General features: G+C 36.2%; 1 protein-coding gene across 1 annotated transcript in view; it reads right to left on the reverse strand.

The window, feature by feature from the left end:
- The window catches only part of arhgap15 (Rho GTPase activating protein 15), a 657,673-nt gene that overhangs the window by 160,464 nt on the left and 478,924 nt on the right, over positions 1-18,285 (reverse strand). Inside the window, exon 13 of the mRNA XM_039755090.1 lies at positions 5,948-6,082. Coding sequence (XP_039611024.1) covers positions 5,948-6,082 — 135 coding nt within the window. The remainder of the gene's footprint in view (positions 1-5,947; positions 6,083-18,285) is intronic.

An 18,285-nucleotide genomic window follows, 5' to 3' on the forward strand; every position in this document is an offset into this window, starting at 1 on the left:
TAGAAAAGCAAAAACATGACAAAAATGCACAATTTAACATTTACGATGAAAGGATAAAATTTAAGAGCAAAGACATTTTTTAGTATTGCAACAAAACACTGTCTCCATTTAAGCGATCCAGCTAAGCCTGTATGGAAAATCTCCACTGGGAAAGAACTGGGGTGAAAAATCGGGTGGGGGTGTGGGCAATGTTTACTTCTCGGCATCTTAAGTCAAGCTTGATTTTTCCCCAGAGGTCTTGAGTGAGCTGGATTAAAGGCTGCCGATGAAATATATTCCGTCTTAAACTGCAGGCAATTTAGGGAAAAGGCAACTGTATAGTTTGGGCCTAGACCAGCTGAAGTTTTACTGTACCGTGACTGCATCCTCCACTTCTTATCAGCTGTGGCACTTTATAATCTTATGGAGGTGTCCTTGGCTACTGTTAAGGTGAGTGTAAAATAATACTCTATGGTGTCTATCCTGACCAAATGAGTTCAGGATTTCAGGGGAGCGTCAGTGGTTTGCTGGCTGACAAGCTTTAGTGAAGTTTAGAACAAAGTAAACATTTATTCACTAACAGTCAATTAATGATAACAACCATTTAAACAGTTATGCTGCAAGGACAATGAGGAAGTAAAAAATACTATAAACGTTAGGCTTCAAAGTAATCATTGTAGAGTAAGAAAGTTTTTTGTGCAATTAACTGAGCCTGCGATCTAATTAAATTAATTAAACACACATGCAGTATGGTGCCATCTTTCAGGTCAGACTGATGATGTGAAAATGTTCTTGTTAAGGTAAGCATAGCAACTGATAAGAAGCAAAAATGACTGTCATATTTGCATCTACATCAGGGTCAAAACAAGCGGCCATAAATATATCTAAGCCCACACAGATTCCACTCCTAAAGGAGAAGGTTTGTCCAAAATAACCTTCTCATTTGACCATGGGAGTTCCTATCAATTGGCCTTGCTGTAGTGATAATTTACACTGCATGTGTGATGTGTGAGGAGCTGCAGGAATAGCACCTTGTGCCTTATGTTGGTATTTTTATACTCGATACCTTGGCTCACTAATCAAAATGTCTAAAGCCTTAAGCGGGCAGGCATCAGCTATTATGCTCAGTTTAAAAGGCATGACTGAAAGGCTGGCTTAGAAAAAAAATGTGTTAAGCGCTTGTTTAGGAAGATGTTTCTATCCTCATAAGTATGTTTGGATTTCACACAAATAAAATGAATTATCAAGAAAAGGTCAGGAAAGTCCAAAGTACCGGAGCAATATGTTCTTTAATCTCTGCTTATAATACAATCTGTTTGGCCAGAGGTACATTTTGAACCTGTGGTGAGATATAATGTCAACAACACATGAAAATACACAAACATGATAAAAGGAAGGCAGCTTATCAGGTACAAGATGCCAGTCCACCGCTGGGCACAGTCACTCACATTCACGCACTCACTGATTATCACGCCAATTTCAAATCTACAATTAGAAGGGAGAGGGCTAAGGGATATAAGGAGAAAAGCAGAGCCCAGTGGCCACCTGTGCAGACTTTACAAAGGCAATAAGTAGAATTCACGTCAAACCCAGTTTCAAGGAGTTATGAGGTAGGGGCTCTGTTTGTTGTGCTGCCCAAATTTACATCTTATGAATATCAGTCACACTAACCTTGTGTTAAGAAACTTATTTAAAATATAGTTAGGCACCAGTGAACATTTCTTAATGTATCACTAATTAGTCCGTAAAGTAATGGAAGGACCTTTATAGTACAGACAACTGATTTACATGGATGGCAGCCACCCAGTCCAGATTACATCAGGTACAGTAGCCACAGGGGGCAGCATTATACGCATGTCATGGATAGAAATAAAAATGAACACACTTTCATCCATCCATTATTATAAGACCTATGTAATGCAGTTTGGGATCGCTGATTTTCCTAATCCTACAGATTAGGTGAAGTGAAGACTCCAGATTGGTTAGGGGTGAGTGAGTCTGTGTTTGTAGCCAAGCATGGAATGGCACCCTATCTGCCTTTTGACCCAGTACTGCAATGCAAGGCCTACCACCCGAACAGGAGTTAAACTGTAAGTCGATTAAGCATTAAATTCTGTTATAACAACGAGTTGTCAATATTTAACGTGACTGTAGAAATCTGTGTCATGTCAAAGCAGCACACAATAAAGGATTGCAGAGTAGGGACACACATGCATCATACAGACTTGTGGATAAGCTGTGGTTTGCAGTAGACCCCAGTGGGCACTGACCCAAGCTACTCAAGCATGCAACTGTGTCCTGAGGTCAGCAGTATCGCCTCTGCCAGTGAATAAGGCAAAGCTCTTTAACAGGAAATGATCAGAGGAGTAAATTCAGGGCAAAATATAAAGGCAAGAAACCCCGAGGGAAAAAAAGTAGTGCACTCTGGCTTATTGTGCTCATTAAACGCAGAGTACAACCTGTGACGTAATACCTTTGCATGTATTTACTAGTGATTGCTAGAAATGCCTATGAATATTTACTGACTTAATGAGAAACGATTAGTAAGAAATTGAATCATACTTTGATAGCTTTAATTACACTGAACTGCAAAACTGCCAGGATCAGATCAACACTGTTAGACAAACTGAACCAAGTGGGACTGTAAAGACACTTTAACATGAGTGCTGTTGAGCTAATCCAATGGATACACATTGAAAAGTTGTTGAAAGCATTCAATTTGGAAAAATGTAGGAATGTAAAACTTCCAATCATATCAGATTGTAATAAGTAAACCAAAGAAATAGAAATAAATTGAATACCCTGTTCTGCAATAATGCATCTGAGTGTAATGAAATCAGAATAGAAAAATAAAAACAGCTGAAAGAATTGTAACTCTTTTTCTTTTTCCATTTTTACTATATGTTAAAACTTTTTTTTAAGAAAGTACCACCAGATGTGAATTTAAAATGAGAACTGAATCTGCAAGACTCTCCTAAAGACTACAGGCATAATTGAACCTTTTACCGCTCATTTTGGAGCTCACAGAGTTAAAGCAGAGCATATGCTGCAAGAGCAGGGAGCGGTTAGAGACATATGAAGTCAGTAATTTAATTAAATAAAAACTATGTGCCTTCTAAGATAAAAGAAAAAAAAAGTTGACATTAACCTGACTCAGTAAAATTGAAAAATGAGTGACAGTGACATGTCCAGAGGTCACTGCAGACAGTTTGGAACAATCCTATTCACGTTTTGTTTGGTCTCTTTGGCCAACAGTAAATTATATCAGCAGCATTCTTGCAATACGAAGTCATGAGGCAAGGAAGAAAACAGTTGGAATATATTATGTACAGGACAACAAAACAGCAGTGGTAACAGAATTTAAAACGACAAGGGAGGATAGAAGAGCATTACCAGGTTTGTAATGTCAGATTCCACATTTGCAGCAACAGTTTTGAATAACACAATAAGTTTACATTCCAAAGCTGATGTCAAGACCCCATTAACATCATGTCCTCTAAAATCTCCTTCTACATTTTGTTTTTCTTTAAACAAACCGTGTTTGACAAAGTGTATGTGGAAAAATGTGCAATGCAACAATCTGCATTACTTTAGGAGACTGCTGTAAAAAATAAATTACTGTCATGAATATTGAACTGCAGGAAAATAATAAACATGACAACTTTCAGGATGCTGATTTATAGATGCTATTCAGAAAGTCAATTACAATAGAAAACGATTAATCATCCTCTTTTAAGCGATTTCAAACTATTTGGTCAACACATCTGGTACCTGCTCACAAATTCACATTGTCTTTTTGCTTTTAATTTTCTAGCTATACTATTAATATTGCCTTGCTGAAAAACATATGTAAGGGTTTGGCATGTTAACTCACTGGCTCACAAAGAAAAGAAGACAAAAATGTATGAGAGCTTCAGCGGTTAGTGTTAGGGGGAAAAACACATATTCAAAAAATAAAAAGAGTGATATGTCATAAACTTTTTGTGCAGATTCAAAAAAAAGGATAAACTGCTGAGTTTTGAAATTAAAATAAAGGATTTCTCTTCCCTTAAATTAAAAAATAAAAGATTCTCACATAAGGCATACCTGTGAATATGTTTGCTTTGAAGTATATGTAAAATGTGGCCTTAACCGTCCAGAAAGCATTAGTAGCCTCGTCCCTTCATGAGTGCTTATTGAAAGTAAAGCAGCTGAAATTGTAGTCTGTGTCGGAAAGTAACTGCTGCTTGTCCGCTCTCTGTCTAGGAATAGTATGCCTCCTAATGGATTATAGGAGAAGCAGCAAGATGAGAAAAGTGGAAGAAGGCAGCTTATTGTGGCTGACGAAAAAGCAATGAAAGAGTGATGATGAATATGAAGGGAGAGGAAACAACCCTCAGATAGAAAGCAGGAAATTGATCATGTTTTAAAAATCACAAATGTTGGAGCATAAAATATATATTCTCTATATATAAAAATATAATGTAATACATTGACAAATGATTAAATGGGTCAGTGAGAAGCATGTCCACACAAAGCTACAAACAGTGTTTAACATTCCAAATGCTGCAGTTTGGGCATTGCAAATGTTTTATGTACATAAATGTAAAGGAAGAAAAAGTTGTTTTGCCTCTTCATGCTGACATTCATTTATTCACAGCATTAGGAACGTAGTAAAGTCCTAGATTGGCTGATTATATTACATCACAAAGCAGCCGTTTGAAAAGTGAGTCACACTTTTCTGTGTTTGTATTGATGTATGGCTCAAATATTCACAAGTGATTTGACATGGAATTTACCATAAAAGAAAGCCACAGCTACGTTCCTAAAAACAGTGGCTGTAATGCTGTATCAATGTATATATGAAAAGAAAACAGAAACCTGATTTAATTAATTAATAAAATTCAATGAAATTTTGTTGAACACAGAATCTTAAAGAATAAGATATATTTTCTGTATGGAAATGTGTTAAAAATATATAGCTATAAATTACATATTACTGACATAATTATTTAAGTATGTATAATATCTCTCTGAATAATACAGATAATGCATTATGTCTAAGAATAATAAAGCATACACTTGAGTGATATGGATATTATAGTGTATATGGTTTCATTAACGTACAGTGCAGTATGTGTTGAAAAAATACAGATATGATACATATAGCTATTAGGTTCAGTTATGTAACATGTACAAAGTACTAATACAGAAGTTGTATTATGTTCCTATATCTTAAGTATACATGGTATATGATTCATATACATCCTATATAAGATTCAATTCCCTGAAATATGTACTGAATAAATGCAAATATGTATAAATATCATAAGCATATATTGGACTTATGTACACAATATGTAAGGTTTAGTTGTTTTGAAAATATATGAGGATCATACAGATATAATATTACAAATAAAGTTCTATCTATCTATCTATCTATCTATCTATCTATCTATCTATCTATCTATCTATCTATCTATCATGTGTTAATACCTAAAGTATATACTTGATTAATAAAGATATTATGTTGGTTCAAATTAGGTAATAGATTCATTACTTATATATAGGGTGTAATTGTCTAGAATATATATAAGGGATATATTACAGATATAATAATTATGTGCTAATACCTAAAGTAAATACTTGATAAAGATATTATATTGTCTCAATTTATGTAAAATATACCTTTGATTCATCTGGATATTTCATATGGTTTAGTAATCAAACACATGAACTGGATTCATACTGATATTATATTATTTCCAAGTATCTAAAGTAATACATGTGACTAATGCAGATTTTAATTTTAATCTAAATTAAATACTAGATTCATTGTTGTATTATATGTATTTGGGAAACAGTACTCCTATTTATTATTTTCAACCCCTAGGTAAACATATATATATATATATATATATATATGCATAAACAGATACTGATATGAGGGCATCAATACCGAAAAGCAGGTAAAACGAGGCATACTTACTGATTGCCTCTACAAACAGCTCAAAGAAGCGATATGGGAAAAGTGGCTCTGGCAGCTCTCGGAAAAACATCTTGAGCGCTCCGGTGACAACGTGGATGTCCTCCCACTGGCTGTCGTCCAAATTCAGCTTCTCTTCTGGGAAAACACGAGGAGAAATGGAACAACTGGTTTTAATGAAACAATTACAAGACACTAATTATTATGTTAATGTTTGCCTACTATCATCAGCAACCGTTAACAGCCTTCTGCACCTAGAGGTTTAGCGCAGTGTGTTTTTTTTTCAGGAAAGGGAACATTTTTCAATAGAATACCATCTGTAGGAATGCAACTAACTAAATATAAAAGAGACACAAAGAGCTGATGCCATTGACACAGGATGTCAGGTACATTAATTCCCACAATGCACCAGTAAAGAAATTAGCGGCAGGGCAGCAAGTGATTCAGAGCTATTAGTTTTAGAGGCTAAGGGGGGATACATGGTGGAACATTGCAGTAGGCTCATGAGACAGGCCTAGAGGCCTTGCAGAGCCAACATGAGGCATATGCTAAACATGGCTATTGAAAATGAGCTATTACTTTACACATGTTAGCTGTGCAGTGTACAAGGGAATTATGGATAAGCATGTCTTTTAGCACGATTCCCAGGTCTGATATCAACTGAGACTTGGAAAAGAGGGCAGGGGCACATTACCACAATTACTTATACAATATGCATATACCAACCATGTAAAATAAATGGATTGATGAATGCATAAAAAAGCTTTTATTTTGTCTTTGTCTCCCTAGTTTGAAATTCTTTCTTTGCTAAATTCTCCTGAACGTTCTGAAAATAGTATGGGATTGGAACAATTACTAGCAATACAATTTTTTATGATGCACAGAATATGAGGGGAGGTGCACCTGCTGATCTCCAAAAATGGCACAGTAACTAAGTTGAAATGTACAAATATAAAAAAAGCATTTAGACATTGAGGCATTCATAACCTATACTTCAAGAATCACCTCTTTCTATTTGCACTTTTATTTTTTCTGGAGTTATCTGAATATTGCACCTGCCATTAAAAAATGTGGATTATCACTAAATTTACCCAAGCCATGCTAATGAGCAATCTGTCCTGCACATGTGGCATCACCCCAAAAACACTGAAGTTCTACTGATGGAAAACAATTGGAATTTCTTGCAAGAATTTCTGCCAAGGTGCCTGGCAACAAAAGAAAAAAAGAGAGCTTGGAAACACTGACATCCTATTTCCTATTTATAACCAGTTGTTGCTACAATTCATCAAGGCTCTAAATAACAATGTAGACTAATTAAGCAGTTTAAACCAGGAATGTTAGCTGTCCTCTTAATACATCCAAACAGCTGTATTCAAAGGAAAAAAAATATGTATTGCATGATTAAGGAACAATAGCAGTTATAAATTTGAAGCAGAAATTGTGAAGTTTAGCAATCTAACTAAGCTAAATAGAATATATGTGCAAGTGTATGCATGTGTGTGTATGATGACAATTCATGACAGCTCACATAAAAGAAGAAAAAAATGCAAGTTCAGAAATCACAGGATGTACAGGTGTGCCATGAATACAGGCACAGTTCACAATAAAACGCACTCAAAATGAAAGCAAAAAGTCTAAAGCAACTAATTTAACTATGACCTGTAGTGTGTATTTGTATCAGTTTGTATAAATTACCTTTTCCATACCATGGCAGTCTCACCCCAGTCTCTCCACTTACACCAAACATAAGGAAGGCTTCTGTCATTATCCTTATTTAAAGTGTGTTATATAATATTAATATAGAGAGTTTTAAAGTAATAGACATTATACTTCATCTACCTCTTCGTTGCATGATTTTGTATACCTAAAACTAAACATTAATTAAAACAAAATTTCCCTCAGATTTTTAAGGAATGCAATGGAATGAATAGTCTTTTATGCCACTGGAACATAAGCAAATTAGCATATCTGAAAATGAATATGTAAATATATTGACACAGAGGGAAATGTGCAGCAGGTTTAATACATTTGTCGGCACCAAGTCATTTGTAAAGCTCTATGGTCAGAGAGCAAAGTGAAGGACAATACGTGATATTTGAAAATTCTCTGACCTGTTACCTTTTCAGTCAAAAGTTGCCCCCACTTTCCGGAAATTGTTTTACACTCGCTTGAAATCCTTCACTCAGTTTGATTGAAAACAGTAAGCAAATGCCCCTTTATTTCATTACATGGTATTAATGTAGATTGACTTCCTCCTAGAGGCCAGCTTTGAACACATTGCACAGAACAATGACATCAAGGGCTCAAGGCCTAATTCAGCGTTACTGTCGTTTTAAAGAAAGCCGGGTTTTCATACCAGTGAAGTCTGTCAAATATTTTGATATGTCCCTCTCGCCATGGTGCTACTCCCCTTGTGCTCTTGATTTTCAAACAATTGGGGATCATTTTTGATCAAATCTCTTTCCTCCCAGCCTCCTACCCAACTTTTCATAATAGGCCAACACTCTTACAGATGGTATTCTTCCCATGCTTTGCTGTATCTAATGGATTTTTAAAGGTACAGTCCTATCTATCTATCTATCTATCTATCTATCTATCTATCTATCTATCTATCTATCTATCTATCTATCTATCTATCTATCTATCTATCTACACTTATAAAGTATGTATAAACTGAAAACATCATATAAGGCACTTGAAAGTTTTTTTGGTTGTCAGTTCACTCATTATGTTTTGCATATCAGGCTATAATCATCTGCAAGATTTAAAAGAATAATTTAGCTATATACAGTAAAATATGTGGCTTATTTGGAATGATATTAGTGTGATATTATATTGCTTTTTCTCAAATACATTCATAACATAATGTAACACAATATTCTCCAACATGCTTAATCCAGTTCGGGGCCTTGGAAGGTTGCAGCCTGGATTTTATGCTAATTGTAGTCAAAATACTTTCATATTTAATATTTTTACATTATTCAGTAATACATTCAAAAAATGATTTACCTTTAGGTTTTTACAATTTTCCAATTTAAAAAAATGTAATCAGTGTGAAAATGAAATTGAATATCCATTCATTAATCAATGATCAATCAATTCATTAATTAAATATGCTTAATCTACCTTATGGTCAATTGGGATGGAATATATCCTACTAGCATCAAGTACACGACAAAACTAGTCCTTGATAGTTAATCACAGGGCACACTCACTTGTACAGAGCCCAATTTAAACTACCAGTTAAGCTAAAGTGCACATTTTTAGGATACAGTAAAAAATAAGAACACATACACATTCAAAAACATGCAGTCTCCACACAGAGAGTGACCAGACTGAGTAAATGTGACATATACTTCAACATTTATTACAAATAAGAAACAAAATGACTGATTCTGTAAGTAATTATTCCCTAGTTATAACCTACCTAAACTGGTACCTATTTTATAAGTGAAATAATTACCCAAAAACTAAACTGTTCTAAGCATGACAGAAATAATTCACACACATTCAAGCCAATTACACCTGCTTTCAGTAAGTCCATTTGTTAGGGCTTAAAGAGAATGTCAAGCTAAATATGGCTCTAAACAAAATCATATAAACAAAAAAAAAATTCAATTAAACTCATGACAGGTATTTTGAAAAGCCTATTGAAAAATGTAAAAAATGTTTCCTGTCCATTAAAAATCACACGGGGGTAGCACATGGGGGCGGCACACGGGAGCGCTGCTGTCTCACAGTTAGGAGACCCAGGTTTGTTTCCCAGGTCCTCCCTGTGTGGAGTTTGCATGTTCTCCCCATGTCTGCATGTGTTTCCTCAGGGTGCTCCAGTTTCTTCCCACAGTCCAAAGACATGCAGGTTAGGTGCATTGGCATTCCTAAATTGTCCCTAGTGTGTACTTGGTGTGTGTGTGTGTGTGTGTGTGCGTGCCCTGCAGTGGGCTGGCGCCCTTCCCAGGGTTTTTTCCTGCCTTGTGCCCTGTGTTGGCTGGGATTGGCTCCAGCAGACCCCTGTGATCCAGTAGTTAGGATATAGCGGGTTGGATAATGGATGGATGGATGGATGAAAATCACACAAAAATCTTCTAAGTGCCACTTTAAAGCAATGGAATAAAACATGGTATAAATGAGAATCTGGCAGTACTAAACATTTTTTAAATGAGTATCACGGACAAGAAGGTTACAAAAGAAGCTGCTTAGAGGCCTATGTGCAACTTTAAAGAAATAAAAGTTTCACTCCTGAGACAAAAAGTGCCTTGGTGCCTTGCCCAGAGGGGACTGGGTGGTCTCATGGTCAGGAATCGCTGCAGATTTTATTTTTTTCCTCCAGCCGTCTGTAGTTTTTTTGATTTTTCAGTCCTCCCTGGCCATCGGACCTTACTCCTTTTCTATGTTGACTAATGTTGTCTTATTTTATAATTTATATAATGTTGTCTTTTATTTTTCTATTCTTCATTATGTAAAGCACTTTGAGCTACATTTATTGTATTAAATTGTGCTATATAAATAAATGTTGTTGTTGTTGGTGCTTCAAACAGTAGCCTTCATGACCGAGTGGCAAAACAAAAGTAGTTTCCACAATTGAAGAACAAAGATGCTAACATCCATTCTTTTTTTAACTTGATAATCCAGTTTAGGGTTACAGTGAGCTGGAGCCTGTTCTGGCATTGTTGGACACATAGAAAAAACCAAGTATGGATGACACACCAGTCCATCACAAGGCCTGCTAATAAATACACCGACATTCACACTGACCCAGCACAGTGGACGCAAACTGTTATTTTAAAATGAGCATTTCAAGAAGACTGTGGTGAGCTGGCACCCTGCCCGGGGTTTGTTTCCTGCCTTGTGCCCTGTGTTGGTTGGGATTGGCTCCAGCAGACCCCCGGATATAGCGGGTTGGATAATGGATGGATGGATTTCAAGAAGAACACTGAGACACAAATGTAAACATGTGAAAGGGAAATTCCCTCAAATGTTACAAGGTAATTCATCTCAATGAGGACAATCTATAAATGGACTACATTAACAAATAATACAGCTGACAGAAGTACTTTCAAAAGTCAGCTTTTGAACTGAATTTTGAATTAGTTTTGACCCGATTTGTTGGACTCTATGGCCTGTTCGTCAAAGTGGTTCTGATGTTCGTTCCAAAAGGCAGTGGGCAAAAATGGAATTCACTAATAAGAACGAGTGCTCACTTAAATTTTCAACATAAGAACATAGAGAGTTGGGCAAAAACGAGTGGAGAACATTCAGTCCATTAATACTGTGTGTTTAGCTAATAAAAAAATCAGATTCTTCTGAAACAGTGAAAGGCAACCTTTTTTGAGTTAAGGCGCACGTCCAAAAATTTTCTTTCGCGGCGCACTTGAGGGACTGCTCATAAATAAAGTCGTGACGACACAATCTATGGACAATCGCCAATAACAACAGTTAATTTTACAAGTTTGAAAAGGAAACAAAGGATAAATCTTAAATTTAATTAATGTGAACGTTGAGATTGTTTTTCAGCACATATGAGATTGATGCAAGGATCAATTTTCAAAAGACAGACGTGCATTTCCTTGTCGATCACTTGAAGTCTCTCGCGTTTCTTAGACTTTATTTCCGTTCCGTTATCTGTTTTTCCAACATAAAATATATATTTTAAACATTATCTTTTTAATCAACCAAAAGTTCAAAAACACTAGCAATTTTAAATATTTTACAATAGTTTTCACAGCACCCCTAGAAAATTGCCCGACAATGTTCTAAAAGGTGGTTAATTTTTCTGCTTTAAACTACATTACACAGTAGTTTGTTCCAAATTCACATAACTCTTTCCACTGTTGAAATCTGTGCTTTCTAACTTAGTCTTAAATTTACTTCTCCTTAATTTCCACAGGTGTTCTCGATTATATTATTCACTATTTAGGTGAACGAATTCTGCTGGTTCTACTTCTTTGAGAATTCTGAAGGCCTGAATTAGGTCCCATGTACCCTCCTCTGCTCGAGACTAAGGAAGTTTAATACCCTTAGCCTTTCAGAGTAGGACATGTCCTTAAGCCCTGAGGTGTTTCCCACTTGTGTATTGCTTCAAATGCTTCAATGTGGTTTCACTAATGCATTATATATATCTGAACATAACATTCTTTGATTAATATTCAAGATTTTTTTAAATATAGCCTAACTTTTTAGTTGCCATTCTAATTGCTTCTGCACATTGCTAAGATAAAAAGAATATTTTGCAAAATGTATGTGTGTGGTCTAATTTAATCTGAGCCAAAATACAATTATTTCTTTAACATATGCCCCAATATATCCGAGGTAATGTCAGTGGTTAAGCATAATGTTGAGAATGACATGATTTGGGGATGGGTTCCTGAATCAATAGCCATTCAACTTGGTATCAGTGGCACAACCAATAATCCTATTGCGTATCAGAGGATCCTTAAAAAGAATGTCAAGCCATCCATCCACTGAGCTGAAGATGATGTGTGGCTTAGTCACGCTGGAAAACAATACAAGCAGGTCGACATCAGAATGGTTGAAGGGACAAAAAAAGGTGCAGACTTTGATAACTGCCAAGTCATAGTCCAGAAATAAGCCCTTTAAGATGTTGTGGTGGAACCTGAGACAAGTAGTGCATGCTTGAAAACCCACAAATGTCATCAAGTGGTGTCAGCTCTAGCAAAGACGTGAGCCATAATTCCTACACAACACTGTGAGAGACTGATCAGAAACTACAGGTAATGTCCAGCTGTAGTTATAGCTGCTGATGGAGGCAGAGCCAAATGCTGACTCTGAGGTAAAGTTGTTTACTATATGGGACATTAGATATAGAGTAGCTTTTTTAAAAAAAATGTATTAATGTCTATAACTTTTATTTTAGAGTTCATTCTGCTCCTAGATTATGAGAAGAAAAAAAAAATCAGAAAAATACACAATAGCAATAAATTAGAGAGCAGGGACAATATTTCAAAGCAGCGGTTACTAGAAAACATTCTTTGCTTTTCTTTACTTTTCATAAACTCTCTGTATTCCCTCAATTGCTAGATTTTCTTCTTTTTCCTTCAGCGTGAGACTTTCTTCAGGTTCACTGGACATGGTGTATAACAGTGCATTAGGTGTCTCAAATTTGGTTTTAAAATAGTTTTGCTTGATGTAAGTCTGTTTAAAACAGCATGCCCTGGGCATAGACAAGGTTGGAGGCCTCAGTGTTGTTGCAAGTCTGACGACAGCAGAGTGATGGACGGCCTAAAAGGTGCAATGGTTGAATTATTTTGTGCTCTAAAGATGTAAGACTTTTTCATAAAAATTTCACAAATTATTGCAGCTGAAACCAGAACTGGGATTTTAAAATTATATGGCCACCATGATCTAATGAATTTCAATACTATTGGAAAATTATTGTAACTGACCTAATTCTCTGGATTTTTTTCTGGGTAGCAGCAATGTTGGCTAAGACAGTTGCCATGCAGTTTTCTCCATTCTCCCTTTTTATATGTTCGATACTTTTAAACATCACGAATGGACTGTGGTTTAAAAGTGAACATTCATATGCATGACACGCAGCTTGTGTTAGAAAAGGGCAACAAATATAGCTGCTCAAGTCTGTAGATGATTTTTTGGAATATGTCATTGGCACAGATGTTTTTTTAATTCAATGTGGATGAATGTTTGGCACCTTATGCCACAGGTCTCCACGAAAATTCATGTAGCTGGTGCATATGACTTAGGCTGCGTATGATCTAACATCCACATAGTTTTCAATTACAAGACTGGGCTACGTTTGAGAGGATGTTCTTATTCATGCTGCAGACCATTTGCTATTTATGTGCATAATTTCTTGGGGAATATTTTGCCCGCTGTGTACACTTGGAAACAGTCTTGATTTTAAATGAAGGTTTTTCTAATGTTCAACTGTGGTGGGTGCAGCAACGTACTGTATCAGTACATGCTCCCAACCTCTCCTCTCCTCTCCTCTCCTCTCCTCCCCTCTTCAATTAAAGGCGAAAATCTATATTTTTCTGTTATTATGTCACTGTGTACAAAATCATTCATGAACATCAAACTTATTCTCATCTCATTATAAATGATTACAGTTTCTCTGCTCGAGGCACAAATTATTGAAATAATTTAAATTTCAACATTTTTAATTCAATCTCACAGCCTTTCTGAATTTGCAGAAATGCTACTTTCAACCTGGCCATCCCATTTGGTGTTCTAAGAAGAACTTTCAGAGGGTGAAATGTCACCATAATTCTATTGTAGCAGTCCTTCAATCCCCTCTGACACTAAGTGATAAATGGAAAGTGCAGAGTCTGGTTGTGTGAACTACTAATGGGTTTGTAAACAACAGAAGCAATGACAACATTCAGACTGCTACAAGCACACCGCAGTAAAGCCAGATATGCCTCTTTTAAAGTGACAGTGCCAAATATTATGAAAATAGTTACACACCGACTTGTGCTCCTTTCTATAAACAAACATGACTTTCCCAAATCAAGCTTACAAAATGTGTGTCTTTTGTAACTACGCATTCACCCACTTCCCCTGCTTGCTTTCTTCTACAAGAATGGCCACTTGTCCTGCCCTGTTCCCTAATATAACCCCAGCTGGATTCTGCTTAAGGGCATTCTTGTGCCACTGGAAAATGAGATGACTTGGTGGTCAACTACACAACTTCTAACCTCTGACCCTACAAAAAGGTACTGTATGTTGACAGCTTTAAAAGTTACATACCCAGAAACCACATTCTCTCTTTTTTGTTATTGCAGATATATAACCCGATCACATGAAAACCCCTCTTGCAACTTGTATAGTAAAAATATGACCATTGATCTTAACTCTCAGGTGAAGCATTCTGAGTCTAGACACACAATCTTAGCAATCTGCATCTGGCTAATAAATGTATACAATCAATTAGAACATTAATAAATGAAGGAGTGAGTATTTGTCCTAATTAAAGAATCACTTAAAGGATCTCTTACACTCATTAATTTTTAAATGTTTTATTTGATTACCATATAACCAGGGCCACAGGTCCCCCTACAAAGCCAAAGGCAGCCATGTAGTTCTGCTAGCTGTTCTGCCCATTTCAAGAACTATAGATTACCTACATTAGTAGGAACTCATCTGGACATACAGTATGTGTGGCACATGTTATGTCGAATAGGTTAAATGACATAGCTGACCTTCTCAAGTGAGCTGTGGAGACACCATTGCCTTTATGTTATCCTTGGCAGTAAACCTGCTTACGCCTACACAGGGATACATTAAGAACATACCACAGGGACTTTTCATATGAAATGTGGTTGTCCAACATCTTACTTAAGTAAAGAATGGGGAGGAGGAGACCTGTAGTCCATTAATGTTGTTTTTTCTCTTCTCATCCAACTCAACGAACACTAAGGTCTGAAATATATATACATTTTTTATACACGTGGGGTGTTCAAAAAGTCTCCACACTTTTATATTTTCGTTGGAAACGGTGTAGGCGGAAGGAATAGTAATTGGTCGTGTCTGAGAGTGTCATGTGACTAGTTCTGTCTGCCAAGCTAGCTGCCCTTGCAGTTTAGTATAAGAGTTGTCACCCTGTAGTGAAGATGGCTGCGAAACTTATAAATTGCACCAAAGAGGAATAATGTTCTGTCATATGCTTTTTGTGGGCAGAAGGTGGGCCAGGAGCACAAATTCATCTCCGCACGTGTGCTCAGTATAGGAATACACTTCTCTCTTGTAGAGTTGTCTATGAGTAGATTGTAATATTCGAAAATGGCCGTACTAGTGTGACGCATGCAGAGCACAATGTGATGATGATGTGAAAGCAGCGGTGCATCAGTGGCTACACGCTCAAGCAAAAACATTTTTTGCTGATGGGGTGGGTACGACGCTGGGGAAATTGCATTGCAAAGGAAGGTGACTATGTAGAAAAGTGATGCAATTCTTAATAAATAGAGTTTAAAAAAAAGTGTGGAAACTTTTTGAAAGTCCCTCGTATTATGGTTCACCCCTGCTAAAAAAGTTAATGTCTAAAATTAATGGATGGCCAGCTGTCAGCGGTTACGGATGTGTATGTCAGTAAATCTTGCGATCGACTTGCACCTCAAAGCTGATGGGGTTGATGGGATAAGCCTCAAAAATTGGAAAAGCAAGTTTGAAAAATGAATGATTTCAGGATGTCATGGTACTCGGATGCTCCTTTATGTTCACCATGGCTCAATATCACATTGTGTGTGTAAAATGTGATGTTATTTCAGTAGAATTTGCTTTGAAAATTACAACAAAGATGAACTAAAGAAATTTGTCTCACTTCTTCAGACCTGCTACTTGATTCAAAAGGCAAGCAGCCGTTCAATTAGTTAGCGATCTCAGAATGACTACTTGACGGGCCCTACTAATTGTTAATTCAGCGATAACTGTTGCTTTGTACAATTAATCATGCTCAATCACTAAAAGAAGGCCCACTTAGTCAAGCCACCATTTTGGAATGCTAGATGAGTAGGGTTCTTTATAAATCTGAAGGTGTAACACCCAGCCTATGAACTAGTCTTTTTAGGGGCCAAAATGGTTACATTTTTATTTAGTGGATCTACCTGCATAGTGTGAAAATTAGACTGCATAATGTGTCTTTAGTTTTTCTTCATGAATAGCGCAAATCCCATGGCCGAGGTCTCCCATGTTAATTTTGCATTCCATGAAATTCAGAGAAACAGGTTCAGGGGTCAAGTACCATTCATCATTAGATGGAGTGGCATTTTCTCCACTTCATATAGCAGCTGGCTGAAGAGAAAGAAAAAGGTATTCTTTGCAAGAACAGAGAACAGAGCACAATTCAGCCTCTCTGTGGTAAAGTAGAGGAGTAAAAAACAAGGTGCCACTATGTCAGAATTGTAATGTGTGCAAATGCGGTGATGTCATTTCTTCCTGACCTCAAAAGTCACAAGACAGCCACATTCCTGGAGTTAGACGCCTTGGACAAGTCAGTACCACTTTTCATAGAACTGAATAACTTAACCATGACCCATAAGTGCTTCTAAATTGTGATTTATATCTGGCTTCTATCTCCTCATTCAGGGTTTTATTTGTTAACAAGAACATCTCTTGTTCATTTGAAAAATCCTTGAGGCAAGAATTGGTCAAAGAAGCCAAGCTGGATAATTTTGGAAAGTCTACACAAAAGCATGTCCCAGACTGCACTTTGCATTCGAAATCAAAGGTTGTCTTTTATAGAATTTTCTTGCATAGTTTCTGTGAGTAGCTACTAAACTTATTCAGAAAATAAATGTGTTATGAAACATTGTACATTTTAAGGAAATCAAAAACGTTTACTTTGTTTCTTGGAACGTCATATTGTACTTAGATAATAACACAAACATCTAGACAAAATGAAGTTTACCAATGAATAGAATGTGGAGAAGCTGTAAATGTATTAAATAAGGAATTATTTTCAGTTTAAAGTGTTCCTGTCAGCTGGACAGTTCAAATACCAGGAATGAAGTTATTTTGATAAAAAAAAGGACAGTTATTGTACTCTATATCTGAGAAATATCTCTAAGAAATATCAAATAGTCAAAAGCTCTGCTTTATCTATTTCAGTTAATTAACAAATGACACAATTGTTTGCCAATTGGTAGCATTTCCAAACTTTACTGTTATTTTGTATGAAGACGGCTTAGAGGAAAGAAAAAATATATCCTTAAAGCCATGAGTATGGTAATTCATTAGAATGAAATTAGTTCCAAAAAATGATAAATGTATCAATTTAAAATGCCGTTATTTACAGTTTTTTGGTAAAAAATGTAGAGGTTTCTATTTCTGGAAATGGTGTAATTTTTTAAACACAAAATGTGTGTATTTATTGTTGTTTTTTTCACTGGTGTTGTGCTTTCTTTTTAGCATCATATGCAGCACATAAAGCTACATATCAGCAAAACATTTTAGAAATGTGTCTTTAAAGATTTGCTATGGAGCAAGCAAAGCATTTGTTAAAAGTCTTGTTACATAAGAGTAAGTGTCTAGAAGGTGCCTTATGAGTAGCGGATATTGAAAAGTGTTGTCTTTGGTACTTTGTAAGCATTTGTTAATGTCCTGTTACAGAGCAGTAACCTGCGATAGATGTGCCTAAGAAGTCTCTCTCCTAAAGTGTTACCAAATCATCATGTGATGTCAGTTATAAACTTTTCTTTACTTCAGTGCCTTAAAACAAGCTGTGATGCAGGCAGTCCTCTGAATTTGGAGCATCGTGTGTTGCATTTAATCGAGTAAAGAAGATATAATGTTAGCACCTTCACAAACCTCTGCCACTCTAAGGCGGCTTTATGAATGGAACAAGCAGATGCAAAAACAAACAAAAC

This window comes from Polypterus senegalus, chromosome 6 (genome assembly GCF_016835505.1).
Source record: "Polypterus senegalus isolate Bchr_013 chromosome 6, ASM1683550v1, whole genome shotgun sequence".
Taxonomy (NCBI): Eukaryota; Metazoa; Chordata; class Cladistia; order Polypteriformes; family Polypteridae; genus Polypterus; species Polypterus senegalus.